This window comes from Antennarius striatus, chromosome 11 (genome assembly GCF_040054535.1).
Source record: "Antennarius striatus isolate MH-2024 chromosome 11, ASM4005453v1, whole genome shotgun sequence".
NCBI lineage: Eukaryota > Metazoa > Chordata > Actinopteri > Lophiiformes > Antennariidae > Antennarius > Antennarius striatus.
In genome coordinates this window covers 8,199,975-8,221,069 of record NC_090786.1, presented here as the reverse complement: position 1 = coordinate 8,221,069, position 21,095 = coordinate 8,199,975, and the positions used below count along the sequence as shown (strand labels likewise).

The following is a 21,095-nucleotide window of genomic DNA, read 5'->3' as shown; positions in this document are numbered from 1 at the left end:
TAACACACCCACCAGAATCACTCTATTAACACAATGTTGTATTCAGTTAGATGTAACATGTGGAATACAACAGTAAATTCTATGCAGATTTGTGCCTTGGACTGTTTCAGATGTGTCTCTAACACTGTTGTCATCACGTTGATTCAGTTCTGATAAGATGCACAATGTACAGGGCTTCTATTTCTCACAAAACTGGAACATGGTCCAATCTTCTTCTGATATCTGATATGAATCTATTCATCTCTTCCACAGAGCATTTGTTTGAGTTTTTACATCAACATTTCCGGAGGGAGAGATTGATGCCACTTCTAAATACAGAAAATTGAGACATGTTGTGAACTTGCTGAATACCATTTGTAAAAAGACATATGAAAAGACAAGTTGCTCTGACTGATAGGACAGTCTGAGAAAATATTCTGCTGTAATTTTGTAAAGAAATTGGTTGAAGTCCAGTTAACAAAACAAATCCTTTAATTTCATCAACACCCAGAGGTTAGTGTGTTCTGCTCATGAAGCCAAAAGAACACAGGCCTCAAAAAGACATAAAATGTAACTTAAAGATTTAAAATGACTGCAGGAATTTCTCACCACAGTGCTAGAATTCATTGAGTGCAAAAAAAAGGAGTGAAAAGTGTTACTCAAAAACTACCCAACACCCTGAAAAAGTGTTTTGTGTCGTGGTGATCCTAATCCTGTCCAAGGTCCTCGACCTGACACGAACAAACTCTGGGCTCAGAGTGAAACAGATAGGAGAAAACTGGAGTGTTTGTCGTGAGGGAGAGCAGCATCCGGACCCCGAGCATCAGCTGTGATCTTCAGGAGTGTTCGTTTGGTCCAGGGTGATTCACAAGGAAGTGGAGAGAGGGGCAGGGAAGTTTTCCTTTTTCATCATTCAGTTTCATTTAGGCCACAAGGTCGTCGCCACTCCTGGCCTCGTTCGTGGATCCATTTGTTTGACACTAAAATAAAAAAAATATGTAGTAGGTATTCAAGCCATTTTATTATTTACAAGATACTTATCCTTTAACTTTTATAAAGTCAAGCCCTGGTCTGATTCTTGGTTATGAGTTACATCAACCTCCAACAAAATACATGGACCACATGAGATCTAAGCAGCCAGACAATGAGAAGCTCACCCCACTTGTTGCCGACCAACACTGGACATGCTGCATGTCGGGTGCGATAATCTCCTTCCCCACTGGGAAACAGATTGTACCAGAACACTGCAGAGCCCTGAAATGCATATATGTATATTAACAACAGTAAAAAATGTTTAAAGAAAGGCAGAGTGGTGCCGTCTATGCGAGACACGCCATCCTTTACATCTGAATCACCACGAAAAGATTCAACAGAACAGCTGAGTGATTACGGATTGTCATATGGTTGTACCCGGCTGGAACATCAATAATTACCTTTCGGGGCCAAACTGCTGCACCAATATCTGGGAATACTGTAGCTCCACCAGCGGAAACATCACTCATCTACAAAGGGGTTATAGAGTCAAAGAGATCTCAGTCTCTATCTGAAAAATCAAAGCTTTTCCTGAGTAAATTTGTGGAATCTCAGGGGTGACATGATTGATTTCAAGTTGCAAAACACTTTTTTTTTTACATTGGTCTTTGGCATTAGATAGATATTTAATGATCCTAAACTGCAAAATTCCCATACTTTTAACTGTACACAGAGGATGCAAACATCTAGTTTGATAAAAGTTAAGGAAACATTTCCTTTAGTCAAGTTCAACCAATATTGGTCTGAATTTAGGAAGATTGGACTCACATAGAACAGCCATGTTGCTATGCGGTTCCCAGTGCCCAGCTCTTTAAAGGCATCTGGCTCGTCTTTCTGTTGAGAGAGTTCTGTCATATTAACACCGCTGGACATTTGTACAAATGAAATTGACTTCTGTGAATGTCAAGGGCTCTTACCCTTCCAAAATCAAAGTGAGGTTCATATTGACCTCCAACGCCATAGTTTGCGACCTAGTGAGAGACAACATAAAATTATGCAACTACAAAATTCAGGTTTCAAACTTCAAAACATACACAAATATGATTTAGCAGGGGGACTGCTAAAATCAAAAGTATTTTAAAGGAGGTAAATGTCCATAACCTGCATTTCATAAAGTATTTACCTGCAATTCTTCTGCAGTGTCCATTTCCAGTCCTGACAGATCTTCAATCCTCTGGTTGATCTTTTCAATCATTGGATGTTCATACCCAGTGAGCCAAGCACTAGAATACAGGAGGGAAGAGCAACAAATGAGTTAGGAGGCTGCCTCTATACAGTAATGCACATTTTTGATCACTAGATGGCAGCATTTCTTGTGAAAGAGGCCAAAGTCATGCTGCACCTTTGGCATTAGATGTTCTGAATGAAGTATACAGTAGTTGGGCATGTCAAAATGATAGAGAAGGAAAATTAAATAATTGAAATAAAAGTGAAATTAAAATATTAAACAGGCCCAAGAAGCAGAATCTCCAGTCAGCTCAGGGTAGAGGCTTGTATTCATATGCCAAACTATGTGTGTACTTGACAATCTGGATATTTCAGATTGAGGACTACGACAAAATATAGAAAGTTAAATTTCAAACTCAACACATATGATGGATGACAAAGATACTCCTCTGCTCATCCATCCAGCAAAGCCCACGATTCTGCTGATGCCTGATGAGTCAGCGAAGGTTCTGGAACTGTACAGGATGCAAGAAAATAAATGCTTTCCTGTCCGGCTCCAGTTCAGATTGTGGTCAAATTCTTTTAAGTGTATATTTCTGCCTTTTCTGGCTGTTAAACTGTTCTGCTGTTTTGCATGGAGATTTTAAAAATAAAAACAGTTGCAAGAACAATTCCTTCCACTATTTTGGGAAATTTGGAAAAAAGAGACCGTATTTTACATTTTAACAGTTTTTCTATTGTTGGTGTCCATTGAATTACTCATTCAGTCACTGACAACCTCGTCTACTGAGCTTCTCACTGCAGACCAGCTAAAAATATCAAAGGGGCACCACACCCTTGTATCCACACACACACCCAAACATTAATTACCATGTAGAGCAAAACTAAAGAAAGTTGTGGCTTTCAGTTGATTATTAAAACATGTGAGTGGCATGTACGTTTAAATTGCGACATGAATAGTCTGTTAACTCTACAAGGGGACAGCTTTCCATCTATATGTTTCTGGAACTGGTATAAAGTCTTTTAAGGTGATGTGGAAGTTGAAGGAGCATATTAAAATCAAAGTGGCTGGAAAGTGCAGTCAGGGGAGTAAAGATTCAGCACTCTGGATCAGATAAGCTGGAAAGGTTGGTGGGGTAAAAGGAAACAGATCTCTACTGTGAGTCTTTCCAAGGAAATCCTGGGCAAACTGAAAGAACAAGGAATTTCTGTTACACTGAAAAAACCAACAGAAGATTGATTGAGTTTGGTATACATGACACTTGACCCAAATTAAATTTTCACTTTAACCAAGCTCAAGCCTCATCTTGTGTTAGTTTTCCCAGTGTAGTGTTCAATCATGACCATGCTGTTTGCTGGGCAGACAGCTGAATGAGTCTTAAAACTAGAGCTTTAAGGTAAAGACGAAAAGATGAACGGAGCAGGAGGGAAGGGCACTGTAATAACCTATGACCCCTTACCTCTTGGAGACTCTGTATTGGGCTGTGGTAAGTTTCCCAGTTTGAGGGTCATGCACCGTGGCTCGCTTTAACTACAGTAGTTTTCCCCAGCAGGAGGACATGGAGGTCGAGGAACGGCGGATGCAAAAAAAAAAGGAATGAAGGACGATGAAACATGAAGCACAAAGAAGGACAAGTGGGAAGTAACAGGAGGAAAGAGGGAGAGAAGACAGGTAGAACTGGTCACTACTTGTCAATGTTATCTCAAGGAGGCCAAGGAAAGCGTTTCACAACAGGCTGCAAGAGACAAATTATGTTTCAAAGAAAATCCAATGTTGTGGAAGGAATGCTTCTGATGCACATCTTGGTTGAGCAAAAACAACTATGTTATTATGAACTACTGAAAAAGTAATACACATTGTTGTCACTTTTCAGCAGCAGACTCCTGAGCAGAAACATACCGACAGATCTTCAAAACAGCAGTTCAAAATATTTTCTGATATGATGTATTTTAGACAAAAGAAACATCTTGTGATTGCTCTAACACATATATCTCTATCTATAAACAGCAGAAATTTATTTTGATTTGAATACGGCATTGGCCAAAATGTTGTAGTTCAAATGTTCAGCCCATATTTATATTTTTACAAAACATGCTTTAAACATGTGGCAGTCTATTAAATTTCACACTTTGTAGAACATCCATCAATCTCAGATGTATCACGTGCTTCAACTCAAGAGCCTTCAACTATGCAAGGGTGGAAAAAAACGAGTTACGCAGGTGGGCGGGAACAGAGAGGAGACACGACGAGTGATTGAGCGAAAAAGATGGAGCGAGACTTCCTTCCTCTCCTCTATCCTCTGTTTTTGGCTCCGGATATTCCTTACCTTTTGCTGATCCGGTATGAAGCTGTCTCCAGCACTCCCGTGATGGGGTTGGAGATGGTGGCCCTGCGTAGCTGTGAAGCCAGGAACATATTTTACTCACACACAGACACACATGCAAAGATGTGTGTAGGGATGTGAGATACGAATTGTCAACCTTTACGGCTTTAATTTTTGTTTAAAACAACGCGTTAGCGCATATTATTGTGTCTGTCACTCTCAGCGTACAGCTCACACGACCGCAGCAACACAAGGATAAGTAGGGGTGCTTGAAGCATTTATGGGAAAAACAGGATCAATTACGTCACAAAGTGACGTATGGAAAGCTTCTGGAGCGGGTTGTCCACGACAGACCAAACCGAGCTACTGTACCCGGAGCCCAGATAACTACGGATGAATGTGTTGGAATAAAAGTGACCAATGATCAAACCTCAGAAAATATCAACATGCCATTTTTTTGTTGATATTGTACACTCTTGTGTGTCTGTGGGCCCAACGACTAAGCAACAACACATTCGGCCTTAAAAACATACAAAACTATACCAGAGAAAATGTCAAATGAGCCCGTTATTTCATAACTAACCTCTGAATGAAAAATATAGCTTTAGAATTAATCACATGTCTCAATACACACTGAAGCTGCTCCGGGTCACTTACACGTGGCTTCGCCAGTTGCTTGACCAGATCCATTTCTTTGTCTGAGATGATGTCAAGGTACCGGACGATGTAGGGGCTGTCCCACTCATCCTGCTGTTTTACCGGAGCCAGGACGTACATTGGGCTCCGATTGTTGTCATAGTATCGACAGAAAAGCCGGCTCTGCCTGCGGGGGGTCTGATTGAAAGAAAAGGACAGAAGGGAATGGTGGAGTTAAACACAGGGTGTTTTTAGTGAATTAGAAAAGTGTTCAGTGAATCTCTTCATCTGCCTCACCATTTTATTGCCCTCTCCACGACAAAGCATTTCATACTTCTTCCTTTCTGGGATGAGCTGAAAAGTGGCCTTCTTTTTAGTCTTTTTCTTCGGCTCAGTTGTCTCTTTTTCCTGTGGCTTCTTCTCTGTTTTAATTTCGTTCTCTTCCGCCTTTTTCTGCTTCTCCAACTGGAACTGAAAGTACTTTAGATTGCCCTTGGCACGCTGGTGCTCCGGGTCTGAGGGAATGCAAGACGAACATACATGAACGTGGTGAATACAAATAGAAACGACAAAAAAGTGGGAATGACATCGTCACTTCCGAGGCTTTGGCAACATTTATGCACAAAAAATTTGTGAAGGCTGTGTGGATGTGCTCAGTTATGCTTTCCAGTTCAAGCATTGTAGCATCAAAACGATATTGACTATGTTCAAATTACATTTGAAAATAGAAATGACAATATTTATTTGTGACAACATTTCAATCTCCTAAACAAGATTACCTAAATTGTGGTCAAGAATTCTAGATTCTAGAGTTCTGCCATTATTAAAATTCTGGCTATTTCCATATTTTGAATTCAAGAAATCCTGTAAACTCAAGTGAAGGGACTAACTCACCCAGCTCAAGCAGTTGCTTGGTGTACTCCAGGGCTCGCTCCATCTCCCCCTGCTGGTAGATGGCGTAACTCAGGTAGTCTAGCACCGTTACTTTATCTAAAGTGGACTCCTCTCCCTCATCAAGCTGCTTTAGGGCCTGGGCCATCCACAGCTCAGTGTGGTAGTAATCAGACTCTGAGTAGGCAATTTTTGCCAGCTCATAACAGTCCTCCACTGTCATCAGGATCTTGTGTGTCACCCCTAATAAGTCGAGGATACAGTGAAGAAGCATTGGAATAGAAAAAAAAAACTAAACCAGAGAAACATCACAGTGTTTATATATGTTGGTTTCTATGTGTCCTAAAAAACAAAGTGGAAATGAAAACTTGGCGATGAGTAGATATAGTACATTCTGATATATTGAATTTACCAGGTAGGTCTCCTATTGAGATGGTGTTGGCATCAAGTCTGTAAGTATCTTGGAGCCGTAGAAGAGCTTTAGCGGCTCCAGTCTGGTCCTCATCTGTGGGGAAGTACTGTCTCTGGATAGTCAGGTTGGAAATAAACCCTTAGAGAAGCAAAAGAGAAAGGTAACAGAAAGATAAGGCGGTAAAGCTTAGCTCAGAATACATATCAATCAAACAAATAGATTATGAATAGATTCTCATCACGGCTAAGCAAAAAGTAATGAGAAGGGAAATAATTCTGCACAAGACCAACATCCGACCGTATAGTAAAACCTTAATCTTTTCATACCATCGGTGGTATCACTGAGAACGAGGCTTTCCAGATCCCCCCACTCTGTGTTCAGCCTCTTCATCAGTTTGAAGGCATTGACAGGGTGACCCAGGAAGCCCTCTGGGTCCTGCGTGGCTGTGGCTGACAATGAGTCCAATTTATCAGCCCACCTATCACAGAGAAGTTGATCCAATATTAGACACAATGAACAAGAAATAATCAGACTCGGAATCCTTTATTAATAACTTAATAATTGTCCTAATAAAAAGGACATCAATATTAAGAATTGCATCTAGTACATACAGTATATACTTCTATTTATTAATCCATGAGTGTAAACTTGTGTCTCACTGTTTGACGCGTTCCAGTTTGTTCTCTTCTGCTTTAATGTAGTCCTTCAAAGAGGTGACAAGGTCTTTTTCTGTGTACAACAGATCTGTCATCTGGCCTGACACATAAAAATTGGACATGGTGAGCATACACACTGCAATGATAAACTGCAGACATCATCATTCATCTGCCCTGATCAATGTAAAATACAAAAATATAAGGACAGGTTCCCTTTTTGACATTTAATTAAGCGTGAGCAATTTAAAGAAAATAAAGTAAATCAAAAAGTGAGACTGATTTTTTTTTTTTTTCCAACACAAGAGTCATGTTTCCAGAGAGTTTTACCTATGGAGGTGAAGAAGTCATTGTGAGCGGAGAGGGACTGCAGGCAATTCAGTAACAGAAAACTCCAACACAGTAACTCCATTCTGAAGAAAGAGTGAGAAAATCATGCTGTTTGACCAATGAAAAAAAAACGTATCACACTCAAACATTTGCATAACTGAATGTCCCTTAGTCCTCCAGAGGAACCTACTTTATAAGTCACCGTGTTGCCTTTATTCCTTCTTGCGCTGCTCTAACTGAATTTAGAACTTGGGCTTTAGCACCACTTAGGACTGGACATCCTGTCAAACTAATATACACAGTACAACTTTTCCTTGGCAGCAGCGTCTGTTCATTCTGCAGAATAACTAGGGCATTATTTTTGAAAAGGAATGTTACGGCTGAGTGAAGAAAAGCAGTGTAAAAAAAAAAAAGAAACATCGGTCCTGTTATATATTACAAGGGGTGTGAAATAATGTCCATTACTAATTCAGATTAACTAACCACTTTAAAAAAAAAAGCAATATTAAAATAAAAAAGATTTAAAGAAAAATGACTAATCAATCCTCAAAGAATGTCCTCTGTTCTATTAAAAGCAGATATAATCACCACACAAATCCAGGGCTGTGATTCTGTGGCTGGTGTTCATTGTGGATAGTTTGGCAAAGCAGTTTGTTCTACTGTGACATGTGGTACTCTGGGCTTTCTACCCATGCTGACACCTAATCTTACCAGTGTGTATAAATAACATAGCTGAAACTTTGCAGCAAACTATCTGCTATGGGTAATGACTTGTGACATTAAGTGCTAATTTATCTAAAGTACCTTTTTACTTCCACTACTCTGGATTTGGATCTACACAACCTCATAAAAAATGGACAATATGGGATACAGTATATGGTTGAGAATTTTAATGCAAAAAATTTCTTGACCCACAAATCTAATTCTTGATCTATTCAAAGTCTATTTACTTCATTATTTAGCCAAAGGTCAAGCATCCCACAAAACTTTCCATAAAATTAATTTGTATATCTTAGTGTGTTCTGAATAAAGCCCGATAACTAACACAGAAAAAAAATGCTTTTTGTGCAACAAATGAACCATAAATGTTGAAGGAAACAGCAGTACAAGCCCGAGGTGAGTAAACTGACCTTCATGTGACTGAATGGATTCTAGTTCATATATATTATCATGAGTAAGAAAAAGGAGGGTAGATCTTGAGGGAAAAAAACATGAGCGAAACATGACTCTGCTTTGACTGAATACCAATGAGAAGGCATTCACAATAATGTCAGTAATTAATTTAACGCATTGCTAATACCTTCGATTTATAGTTTTAATTTTAAGTCAGAGCAAGGGCACAAAAAATGAAGAGTATCAGATTGTACAGCAGTATTTTCAATACTCTATAACACATGCTTGCAGACACAAGAAACCAAAAAATCGGGGACACCTTCAGGCTTCTTTACACTTGATGGCAAATTAAATGTAATGTCTTTTACAAGAAGCTGGAAACAGGCTCAGGCAGGCTGACATTGCCTCATTCACAGTCATTCAGTGGAAATATAACTGCTCCATATGACATTTTTTAAGGTCAGCAGCAGGGGGAAAACAAGAAGAAAGTACATCTATTCTACATGTACATTATAAAAACAAATTTAAAATTGCCTTTAATACAGAATCAGTAACGAAACTCAGTTTTTAAGACTAGAATATCCCCCTGTGGTTTCACAACAAAACCTGAGGATGTATAATGTGTACAATGACAGAGTGATTGCTACTGCGCCCCTCTTGTTATGACGATGTAGTCGTAAAATGTCCCAATTAAAGGGTTAAAATCATAATTTGGACCTGACTTGTCTGATGTGTCTTACCAGACAAGAATGAGCGCCAGTGAAAGTGTTACCAGACCTTTGCAAAGTAGCTTGTCAGAAAGTTGTTTGAGAAGTTGTCTCAAAGTTTTTCTTGACCTTCCCAAAACTATTCTGAGTCAGGGTTGCGTTCCGTTCAGACACGTTGAGGAAGAGACTAGTATTTACCTCACAGTCTTGTGTTAATTGTGGCAAAAGTAGAAAAAGCACATCACTAGCAAGGGAAGGATCCACCGGTTGACTGCTAGATTGGCTGTGTTTGCTGAATTCCAGAAGTTATTAAGTTATTGTTTTCCTGCTATTTCTAATACAGTATTTGCTGAAAATGACTTAAAACAATCCCCTGAGGCCAGGACCAAACCAGCTAACTCTGGAATTTATGCATAGGACAGATAGGAAGTGATAGCAACAGCAGTTCTGGCAAGAAATTCTTTGCCAAAATGAGTTCTTTCAAAATGAGATATGCTTCAAGAGGCCTGGCTTTTCTGAGGATATGATACAGGAACCAAGGAACATATGACAAAAAAACTGAACTGTCACTGTGAGATCGGAGCTGGGTTTGTTTTATGAAACTTAAGCTACCAGTACGTACCGATAGAACAGGATATCATTTTATCGAGTCCTTTATTCAATGCTCATTGAGGTGATGTATTATATTACTCATTTCAAGTTTTACCTGGAATAACCCCACCTTTTATTTTGATTCATTAGTGTCACATTTAGTTACTTTAGTGGTAGTGGTAATTTAACAGTCAATAAATGAACACCTGCACTTAATCTGAAAAGTCATACAAATACTTTCTTTAGGATTCTGAAAAAAGGCATCACTTTTAGACGTTTTAATCCTACTTGTATTGGTCTTTTTTCAGCTGATACCATACATGTAATTGACACCAAGCCATACACGTGTAGCACATATATACAACAACAGGGATATTCAGCTTCCAGTGATTGAAGATCAGAGAAGAAAGAACAATTTTAAAAAAAACTTTCCATCTGCTTTAGAACATTTTATCAGTATAGATCTTTTTATTTTCTAGAAGAAACAACCAAATAATTCCGAATACATTGTGGACACTAACCCACAAAGTTTTCTTCAATGACTCTAACATTACATTTTATTCTAGCACCTTCTCAGAGAATCTGGTCTCTGCCCAGCTGGCCTCTCGTCGGTGGAGTCAGATAACACGGGACGTGGGTGCAGAGAGAGGACTGCCACGTCTTCGCCCCTCCCCACCAGAGAAACTTATGTGAGGAATGAACACAGCTCAATGGAGTCGGAATCGTTCTCCCTGCATTACCCAGCAACTAGATCATGCAAACCGAGACAGCAGGGGGGGGGGGATTTATCACTTCCAAGAGAGACGGGCTGTTTTCACTCCCAAACTAGCTTAAACAGTTAGCTAACTTCAGAATCAAGGATAAAAACATCAATGTTAAAGGGAATGTTGGCTGTCAGAAATACTGCAGAGTATACTTCACTGAATTAATTGTAAACGTACAAAGTTCTCTGATGGATCACGTCTGTGTTTGAATGCTATTTAAGTGTTCAGATGGAAGATCAGACAGAACTCAGCAGCATCACACGCTGCATTGCACTGGAATGCTGTAGCACTGATGCTAGTTTCCTAAGCTAAACACAAGCTACGTTTCATTTTTATGATTATTTCGACTTGGACTTAACATGTATTTTTTTCTAATTTCACTCCTCATAATGTTTGACTTATAATATTATTCATTTTCGGGAAGCTTTAAAAAATTTTTTTAGCAGTTTCATCCACGTTAGCTAGTTTCAGCTAGCATAAGTGTCGTATGTAAAACCAACTTCGTCGAGTTTATTTATCAGCATTTACAAGTCGCCACTGAAAACAGGATTTTTTAATTTTTTTTTAAAAAGGAAGAACTCAGTGCACAAATGCAGATTCACGTAATAATTAAACATGCCTGGAGTTATTTAGATTAGCTGCTGCCAGCTTATCTTATTTGACATGTTTACCTTAACGACAGCATCCTTCAGAAGAAATGCGCAACCGGTCCCCTGACTGCGAAGTCGATAAGAAGATGAGGATGACGATGAAACGGAGTCTGTCTCGTCTTATGTGTGCCGTTTCGATGAAGTCCTGTCCATCTGGTGGTTGGGATCTACTTCCAAGACTGCTACGTGCAGATTCTCACATGCTAGGGATCCTCCTGCTAGAGGGGACTTGCTGGGTTGTCGTTCGGATCCTGCTGTGGGAGGTGTCTGTTTGTTTTGACCCGCTGTGAGACAGAATTGACGTTAAAATAAAAAAGTTTTTTTTTTTTTTAAAGTAAAACTGAGCGTATTTGTGAATGCTACCTTACTGCCACGTTTATCTTGCATTGCGATTATTATTTTGTATTTGTATTTTTTTTTCCCTTTTCTCCATTGACGTAAAGCACCATGACCCACGTGTAGGTAACCTCTAAATGGAACAGCTCAGTTCAAACAATGATCATTTGTTAGGATTTGTAAGTGTTTAATATGGCATGACAAACACTTCACTATTATCACCTGGAGCCTCTGTTTTTTTTAAGTTCGCTCCCACATTCCAGAAAATTTTTCCCTTCCTCCCAACAAAAAAAAAAAAAGTTCCTGGAGGGAGGGGATTCCTGGTGCAAACTGGAGTTCAGCGGGTGGAGTTCGCTGAGTCAGAAGGAGAGCAGCAAGTTGTTCACATCACCGCAGTATTTCTTAAATACGAGACTACAAATCTGAACCATCCAAATCCCAGTGACATGTTCAGTATAAACACTTTTTGGAAGGCTTTTGAATACTTTCCACATGAATGCACTTCAACTGAATGAGTAAGTATCAGATTATAATTAACGGTTAATAAAAGGGACATTTGTAATTCACAATCTTATAATTACACTTGATTAATTTATACTCTGATATCCACAAGAAATAAAAAGTATATTATCCTCTCAAGTCTTGAGTTCTTTGATATGCATTCTTCCATTTATAAATAAGAAATCCAAATGTATTTTTAACATGGCAGTGCAAACTAACAAAATGAAAAACAACCACTTTGCCCCTTTCTGACAGTCACAACTTCAGTGTGGCTTATTTCAAGTGCTGTTGACAGTTGCAGGAAGACATCGTGGGTCTGCAACAAATTATGAAACACTAAGAACACTTTTCAATTTCAATATCTGACATAGATATGGAAAAAAAATACAAGAAACATCTAACATTCAAAAGTTATGTCATCCACTAACACTCAAAAGCTACATGTAATACTATTTCAAACTAGGAATGTTCTCCTTTTATTTTCTAGGAACATGTACACACATGTGTGTGTGAAGGACTGCTTCACAGTCTTTAGTATGGACGCTCATGTAATCGTAACTAATTATTCTGTCAACCAAGTGAAGAATGTTAAACTGTATGCATAACATATGTAACCATATTTACTATAAGAAAATCATGTGTCTAATGGCTGTTTAAATAAACTTTGATATTAAAATGTTTTCCACATGGAAGCAATGACTTCATTTAAAAAAAAAATCTACCAACAGATTACTCTCAGCCACGTCAACCCTCTTCGATCTTCAGGTCCTTTAATTTTCCATTGGTCGCAGCCTTAGCGTCTCCTTGTGTCCCTTTTCCTCCTCACAGTCTCTTCACAACTCCCTGTTATCCTCTTTCAAAGCACCTTTCAAGGTATTCTTAGCCTCTTCAAATGTTTATAATCATAATCTCGCATCATCCACCACTTAACCCAGTCAGTGTCTTGTTTATGAAACTGGGTGTACTTCTTTTGGGATGTTCAATTTATGCTCTAGTCTGAGAACAAATAAGATTCTTTTGAGATCATATATCAACTACGCAATATCTGCAATTTATAAATGCGCGTCCGTGTGAGTATAAACATACACACTAACGCGCACATGCACACACGCTCATCAGAAACCGGACGTGACTGCCCCCTGCTGGTCCTCCGCCGAACAGGTTTGTGGTTAACCTGTTGTACCATATACCCCAAGTCTCGTTTCTACAACCAGTATACACATTTACCATCTGTCAATGGACACACATCATTCATCCTGGCGTGTAATATGTATGTATGTTAAGTCCACATTCTCCGTGATTTTTTTTCATGGTTATTACTGGGTTGTTATGTTAAGAACCTTGCAGCTATGAGGCTGGTTGTGCCCTCGTACCATCTGCAGTAACATAGGAGTGCCCCCCCTGCATCTATACGAGAGAAGAACGTTCCAACAAGGAAGGTTGATTCTACAGAAAAGATCAAAACTGATATAGTAAATTAGAAGAGGCAAATATCTCAAGAAAAGGAGCCTCCTTCAGATTTTTTTAATCCCTCTGAACCTTGTGTACATACTCAACAGAAACAACAATTAAGCCTTACGTTATATTCATAAACCAATGTAATGTCGTTACAGCCGAACTATTAATCCAACCCAGTTTTCTTTATTTTAATTGTAATTAATTCCAATTCTACTAATTTGTCTTTATTTCGACTTTCTACATTTGCTAAAATTTGTTGTTGTTTTTTTCAAACAAAATAATGAAAAAGTAAACTATTAAAGCGATGAATCTATTTACACTAATGCATTAATTTATTCTATTAATTTTATGGATTTATATTACTTTCTAGCGCACCGTGTCCAATATGCCATATGGTGCGTTAAAAATGTAAACTAACAGCAGTCAACTCTTGAGAATACAAAAACACATGAGTGAAAACATGTCTGACATTGGTATGATGAAAGCAACTCAAAGACTAATAAAATCGACAACGGGTGTCTTTTAATAGTCAGAGTGGTAATGATCAAGCAGTAGTCAGGTATTAACGATAAGGGGCGCACAAATCCAACATCAGCGGGTTTGTTGGGATTTCCATGTCACTGCTAGATTATATATGAACACAGTCGGTGGAATTCCTTCCACGGGGCGATGGTTTTTTCCACTGTCACATGCAGCAATCATATATAATAAAGACTTTCTCTAATTGAGCGCGGTTCGCCTCATCTCTGGACTTTTAATAACTAGTCACATAAAATATCTGATCCGAGAGATATGAAGACAAACAACCTGGGACCAAAGTCCATCTTAGTGAGGAAACAGATGGGGTGAATGTCCGCTGCGGAGAGAACAGATCGACTCTCAGCAGAATGGTGGCAGAAACACGGTGGTCAAGATATTCCTAATCAGTATTAGTAATAGCAGCAGCCCAAGACTGAATGACATCGACAGGGAATGATCGGATTTAATATTAAATAGAACTTCATGAAGGACTTCAAATGGTGAGTACTTTTTTGTCGCGCTTTTCATCATGTCCATTTGAATAGAATAGAATCCGAATAGAATTAATGCTGCTTTGCTCCTATAAATTTATTGATCTACTATCGATTGAGAGAAAACTTCTCCGACGTTGTTATTATCGAGGATGATTAGTGTGAGTATGAGACGCATTGCCACTGCAGCCCATGGATTTTTGTTTTCTCTCTACGATGCATTCATCTTTTTAGAAAATTGGATACAAGTTTATTATTGTAGAAATATCACCACTAGCAATAAATATAGCAATCGAATAACAAAAAAAACAACCAAAAAAAGGACAGTATACGCCTACAGCACGGTTCTTCCCTTCTCTTTGGTTCCTCCATGGTAGAGGGTGAAATGGATTTGATGCAAACAGTCGTGCAGTGAAGAAATCATTGCCAGGATCACATGTCTTTTATGTTACTGTATATCATGTAAGGTAGACCTATTAGTAACAGCAACAGTAAGGGGTGCAGCAGGGTTTGTCAAAAGGGACAAAGGATTATAAGGGACTTGGGGAGCCTGAGGCAGTCAGGTTGATGTGGATTAAAACTGTTGTCACGGAGAGCTGTTTTGTGGTTATCGTACTTTGAAAATGGGAAGAGGAAGAGTGTTTGATGATGCAGCATCTGTTTCAGATTTTACTCATGTGACAGAGCAGTCATCATAAACAGCAGAGGACACAAATGTAACAAATATGTAATGAGGAGCTACGGATCAGTTCATATCAAAAAATGTTTTTTTCAAACTAACTTTTTAAAAAAAAATGAAAGCAGGTTATTTCTATGCAAACCATTTGCGTAAAGTCTCTTGACTGCAGCTGTACTGTCACTCACTAATGTTTAACACTTTAAACCATATCTAACTCACGCCGCAGTCAACTGCAAACCAACCCAGCCCAGACCGCTTTCCAGAAGAATTAAATGATAAATAATAATAAACAATAATAATAATTAACAAGGTAGTCAGAGACCGCAACATCCCGCGACTCACCCTGACCTACTTTCAGGGTAGGTCAGGGTACTTTGAAAGTTGTACCTGACTAGTGCATAGACTAGTGCATATGGAGAGGTCCAATGTGAGTAAGACCATAGATCAAAGCTAGTGCATATGTAGAACAAAGCACTAGCTTTGATCTATGGTCTTACACACTGGCCTTCTCCCTCGTCTTTATCCGGTTCCCGAGTGTACAAAAGTTGAAATTTGACCATGACCTAGTTTTCTCAAGGTCAAGGTCATCATCTAATTTTCATCCCCTTTGCCACCCAAGTAATGTGCTTTTTGTTTCATCTTTCTATCTGCAAGATATTTGGTGGACATACTAACGGACGAACGAACGGACGAACACACGAACACTGACAACTGCAATACATCACCACTTTGTAGCGGGATGTGATAAATGGAGAGCTGGTAACAATGATGCAAATAAAGTTGTGACTAGAAGTCATTTTTAAATTGCAATAGTTTGAAAGGTGGCTTGTTAATACCTTGGAGCAGAGGAATTAGAAGTTATAAGAGGTAACTGTAAACTAGGTATTCCACTCTTGTTCTTGGATTACAAAATTAGGTCATAATTGTGTTCTATGGTTTTTAACATCCCTATCAATTTATCTTTTTCCACACTTGCAGAAAACAGATACCTGCAATCAGCGACCTCTGCCCAGAATGAAACCATGTCTGTTAGGTAAAAGGTAATGGCTCTGGTTTACGCAAACCACTTGTCCCCAGTGTATTTCTATTTCCCAACCAACAGGTCAAGGCGGATGACCGCCCTCCAGAGCCTGGGTCCTGTCCGGAGTTTCTTCCTCAATTAGGGAGTTTTTCCCCTCCACCGTCGCTTATGCTTGCTCTGGAGGGCATTGTTGGCTTTCTATCCGTAAAGCGCTTTGAAATGTCTTCAGATGTGATTAAGCACTTTAAAAATAAAAGTTGATTGATTGATTGTGTTATTTCTGCTGCCGTGGGAAGTAAGAAAATTAGCAGACCAAACATATTTATAGACAAATTTTATTTGTTTGGCATAGAGAATATGCTGGTGTTAGATTCATCATTAGATTTCTAATGCGTATATTCAGTTATGTTGTATTAAATATGTTTTTGAATCCTTTCAATTCTTTCCTGTTTTAGGGTCCTTATGGTTAATGATTAAAACAAACAATAATCTAGTGCTTTTCCATAAATATTCCCAGCTGATGATCAAAATGTAACATAGCCTTTTGTAAAAGGAGATGGAAATTTATGACACACTGATGTAAATTCTTTCATATAAGTATATTTACCTCTCAACTCAGTTTGGTTCCCTGTAAAATTGGCTTTCTATTGTATTTATTTTACAACTATTTTAAATTTTAAAGTTATCTTGAAAATGTGAAATGACCAGTGTTGTTTGTTCCTGTGTGCAGCTCAGGTAGATGGAGGAGTGGATGGTGTGCCTCAGTGACAAAGAGTCTGTCATTTAGTCATGTCCTAATGCCACTAGTTCCCACCTTCTGCTTGGTGGCTCTGGTGGTCTATGGACTGGGTGACAAACTCCGAAACTTTGTCTCCAGCATCTTCATCCCTCAGTACCACTACCCATATTCAGTGGCCCTCTGCTTCAGCCAGGTTAGTGCTTGTTGTCATTCTTATTCACATTTATATCACACAATTCACATTATTACTAATATATTTCTAATTAAATAAAAAACAACAACTGCTCTTTCAACCAGCATGTCTGTCCACACTGCATCACAAGGCTGAGCCTCTGTTTAGTCGCTATTCAGCATAAGTAAATGTCCTTAGGGCAGGTATTTTTTTATGCTGCACTTACCTTTACAGCACCTGTACACACAAATAAAAGTCACACAACAACTCAAATGCTGTTCCCACAGGAGCCACACATCACATAAATGCTTGTATGTAAAAATGTAAACATGAAAAACAATGATAATAATAATAATGTCAATGTAAAACTAATAAAGTTCACTGATAAATCTAAAAAATGTTTAACCATTTTATTGGCCTGCTGTTGTGTTGACTTCTAACCTGTGCAGTGATGATCCAGCTCTTCCAGCTCTGCTCTCATGCAGTTTCATGATAGATGTTTAACCAAATGGCTGACTCTTTAATGTGATGACCCCATTCTAAGTTTGCCTGGCTGACAACACAAGGTTTACCTTGTGTGCATTCTTTGTAGACATAACATAACTACATAATAAAACATGAAGTCTAACATTATATACTGTAGGTCTTGACAAACTTTGCAAGGCAAAACCGATGTTTGGTTTGCAGGATTTGAGGTGCATACCTGAAATACATTAGTCCAGAGGTTAACAAGGGCTTTCAGTACAAAGGTCAAAGTTGCCTTCTTGCATGTAACATGTTGCTCTTAGTAATCAGCGAATCAGATGACTTGGTTTATTGTGCTATAAAATGAAAATTATGGAAACATAAATTATGTCACAATTTGCATTACTGTACTTGCAAGCTTGGTTTTCACTACCATAAATAAATGCATATGGTCAAGTGTCATTGTAATGAAACTCCATTTTATTGGCTGTAAGAAAGTAGAATCGAATTATATATCAGGACTGCAGCAAGCAGTTTCTGTCCTTATTAATTAACCCGGATATCATCTTTTATGATTTAGATTTATTGTCTCTATAAAATGTTGTGTAATAATCTGCAATAAAGATGCATCTCAGTATTAATTACGCTAGTTAGATATTTCAGAACTTTACTTTTCTAGATTCATATGTAAAGTATGATACTTCAAAAACTTATTTTTGTCCTATAAACTTAAGTAAACTAAAATAAAATAAATTAAGCTAAACTAAAAATCCTTATCGTCATCATCATCATCTTCATTTGCATTATCCGGAGTCGGGTCGCGGGGGCAGCAGCTTTAACAGGGAACCCCAAACTTCCCTTTCCACATCAACCTGCTCTGACTGGAGTATCGCAAAGCGTTCCCAATTTTGAGATATAATCCCTCCACCTGGCCCTGGGTTTGCCCTGAGGTTTCCTCCCAGCTGGATGTGCCAGGAAGACCTCCCCAGATTTTTATGAGCTATAATCCATAATTATCAGCAAACCCAAATTTTTTTTAGATGTTTCAAGCTATGTATAATAAATGTAAAAGTTATGAAAGCCTCACTATTTGAATTCAATTAATAGGAAAAAAACCTTTTCCAGTGGCAATGTCATGCAACTGCTTGTTTTGCCCAACAAAACCTGAATATTTTGAGTTTTAATGAAAAAGCACCTGTCAGCTTTTGTCATATGTATACAAAAATTACATAAATGAATGATAAATCAAAAACAGTCATCAATTGACGACAAATCGTAGGATATCATTTATTTCAATTTGTGTTGCTATTTATGACAAAACACCTCCGTCTTTCATTTTAGTGCTTTTTTCTTTCTTCTTTCCTGTGGAGTAACTCCATGTTGGATTCTTCTCTTCCAGGTCCTGGTCTCTCTGTTTTTCTTAAAGCTCCTGTATGTCTTGGGTCTGTTGCCTCTGAAGCAGTATTCCAGGTCTCTGGGTGAGAGGCTGCTGGTACCTTCTATCTGCAGCAGCATCCATAATGTGCTGGCTGTGTGGGCCAAGGCCAGCAGCTCGTATAGCGGCCTCTACCCCAGCACACTGCCACTGCTCCCCATAGTAACTATGGGGTTAAGCTTCTGGCTGAGGCTGACATCTCTCCCAACTATCCACATGTCTACTCTGATTTCCATTGTGAGTGGGACATCTTTTGTCATTGCAGGTAAAGTTGTAGATATATAAGGAGATTATAAGTAATGATTCTTCACCTCAAATCCTCATCTTTGTATTTCTCTTCTCTCTCCCCATAGTCTCTCAGGGTCTGGCACATATTGAGCCTCTGGAGTACTTATATGCACCTCTGGCTTTAATCCTTCACAGCCTTTCTTTAACTTGGCTGGCTAAAGTTGTTGAGGCTGATCATCAACAACCTCCTGATGCCCAAGCTTCCATCTTTGACATCTACAACACCCTTCTGGTGAACCAGAGCTGGATTTTGGGCCTCTTGTGGCTGCTGCACCCAGACAGTCCCTGGAAGGTGTTGAGTCAAACCAGCTGGCACAGTCTGCTGTTCCATGGGTACCTGTTAGCTATTCTGCTGCTAGGGATGGCACTAAACTTCCTAGACACTGTTGTGGCTCTGTGCGTATCGCCAGTCGCTGCAGCAGCGCTGCACTCTGCGAGGCAGGTAGCACAGCCATTCATGCATCTTTTGTAGTTCAGAACAATAGTTGTTTGATACTGTGTTATTGTAATTCAATCCATATCTCTGGTCACAGTTTATTTTTATTTGGTGAAGAATCACAGTTTGACCTCCTTTCTTCCGCTCAAAGTAATGTAAGACTGCACTCCTGAGGCCCTTTCTTTATTACTGAGATTACATGCAGAATGGCTGAGATTAAAAACAGAATGCCAGCAAAAAAAAGAAAACATAATGCACTGGGTATTTTTACCACAACGTAGTATATTCCAGTGTAATAAAAGACACAATTTATAGCCAACGGCATGTTGGCGATGGGGTGAATTGGGCTCACCAAATTGAATGTGAATGTGTTTGTTTGTCTTTCATGTGACTTATCTTGTCCGGGGTATACCCTCCCTTTCCCCCATACCAAGCGGTGATAGACTCCAGCATAACCACAAGGCAGATAAGCGGCTGTAAATGAGAGGATTGATTGCCTTATGTACACGAAAATGGATGGGTAATTTATAGTAGGGTTGTAAAGCCACACAAGAACATGCTATCATTTCCATTTTACTAACCAGCATGCAATCAACCGGTATATGTATTCAAGTTAACATCATTCTGAAGAGTCATATAAGGATAGATTGCTCACCTTGTTTGCGATACATATTTATCATATGGGGGATGCATATTTTGCATGTCCTTAATGTATTTGTTCTGTGATTTAATGTCTTCTGCTGGCAGAGGAAGGATCTTAAAGTATCAGGAAAAATCAGACATTAGAAGCTCTTCAGGACAGAAATAGTGTCTGATGGCCAAAGAGGCTAAAAGAAGATTGTTTATGGACATCCATTGCCATTTTACACGATGGATTTTCTCACAATATTCTGCAGACACTGTCCTCAAATGATTCTGCTCGATTTTCCAAATGAGAAGAGATGAAATGCAGAATGTTGTTTGTACTGGACATGGGCTGTTGAACCAAGTTATTACATTTATTTAAAAGCTGAAAATGTTTCGTTTTAACTTCAGATAAAAGCTGAAAAGTAGTTACCCCTAAAAGAATCTGCCCACCAAGGCCAGATGAGAAGGGATCATGATGAGAAAAGTGCAGAGAACAGTTTCTTTGAGTCTATTTTAAGTCATTATCTGAAGGTTAATTCTTCACTGGAGAGCATGCAATGAATTGTATTGTGTATTGTGTAATGAAATTTCAAAATAAAATATTTAACGTTTTTAAATTACCATTGTGATGGGAATGCAAAAAAAAATGTAAGCATTTAAATAAAAGGGAATGTTGACA

The 21,095-nt window shown here is 38.7% G+C and overlaps 2 protein-coding genes across 6 annotated transcripts; one reads left to right on the top strand and one right to left on the bottom strand.

Annotated features, from left to right (window-relative positions):
* Positions 1–453: 453 nt before the first annotated feature.
* On the bottom strand, positions 454–11,450 carry p4ha1b (prolyl 4-hydroxylase, alpha polypeptide I b). 2 transcript variants are annotated; one of them, XM_068327672.1, is made up of 15 exons: positions 11,271–11,450; positions 7,425–7,507; positions 7,101–7,197; positions 6,768–6,919; positions 6,442–6,579; positions 6,033–6,272; positions 5,436–5,653; positions 5,160–5,336; positions 4,506–4,576; positions 2,135–2,234; positions 1,929–1,982; positions 1,780–1,845; positions 1,413–1,481; positions 1,137–1,233; positions 454–959 (listed from the first exon to the last, which is right to left on the bottom strand). In XM_068327672.1, exons 1-15 carry the CDS (start codon positions 11,282–11,284, stop codon positions 889–891), a joined length of 1,647 nt encoding a protein of 548 aa, XP_068183773.1. In that variant the 5' UTR covers positions 11,285–11,450; the 3' UTR covers positions 454–888. The 2 variants fall into 2 exon arrangements, with proteins under 2 accessions (XP_068183773.1, XP_068183774.1); XM_068327673.1 differs by lacking the exon at positions 4,506–4,576 and adding an exon at positions 3,639–3,709.
* Positions 11,451–11,635: 185 nt separating this feature from the next.
* Positions 11,636–21,091, top strand: si:ch211-248a14.8 (uncharacterized). Of its 4 annotated transcripts, none has more exons than XM_068327676.1 (5): positions 11,636–12,100; positions 16,212–16,273; positions 16,985–17,186; positions 19,030–19,330; positions 19,419–21,091. In XM_068327676.1, exons 2-5 carry the CDS (start codon positions 16,248–16,250, stop codon positions 19,823–19,825), a joined length of 936 nt encoding a protein of 311 aa, XP_068183777.1. In that variant the 5' UTR covers positions 11,636–12,100; positions 16,212–16,247; the 3' UTR covers positions 19,826–21,091. The 4 variants fall into 4 exon arrangements, with proteins under 4 accessions (XP_068183777.1, XP_068183775.1, XP_068183776.1 ...); XM_068327674.1 differs by lacking the exon at positions 11,636–12,100 and adding an exon at positions 14,279–14,563; XM_068327675.1 differs by lacking the exon at positions 11,636–12,100 and adding an exon at positions 14,279–14,563 and having other exon boundaries at positions 15,888–16,273.
* Positions 21,092–21,095: the final 4 nt, after the last annotated feature.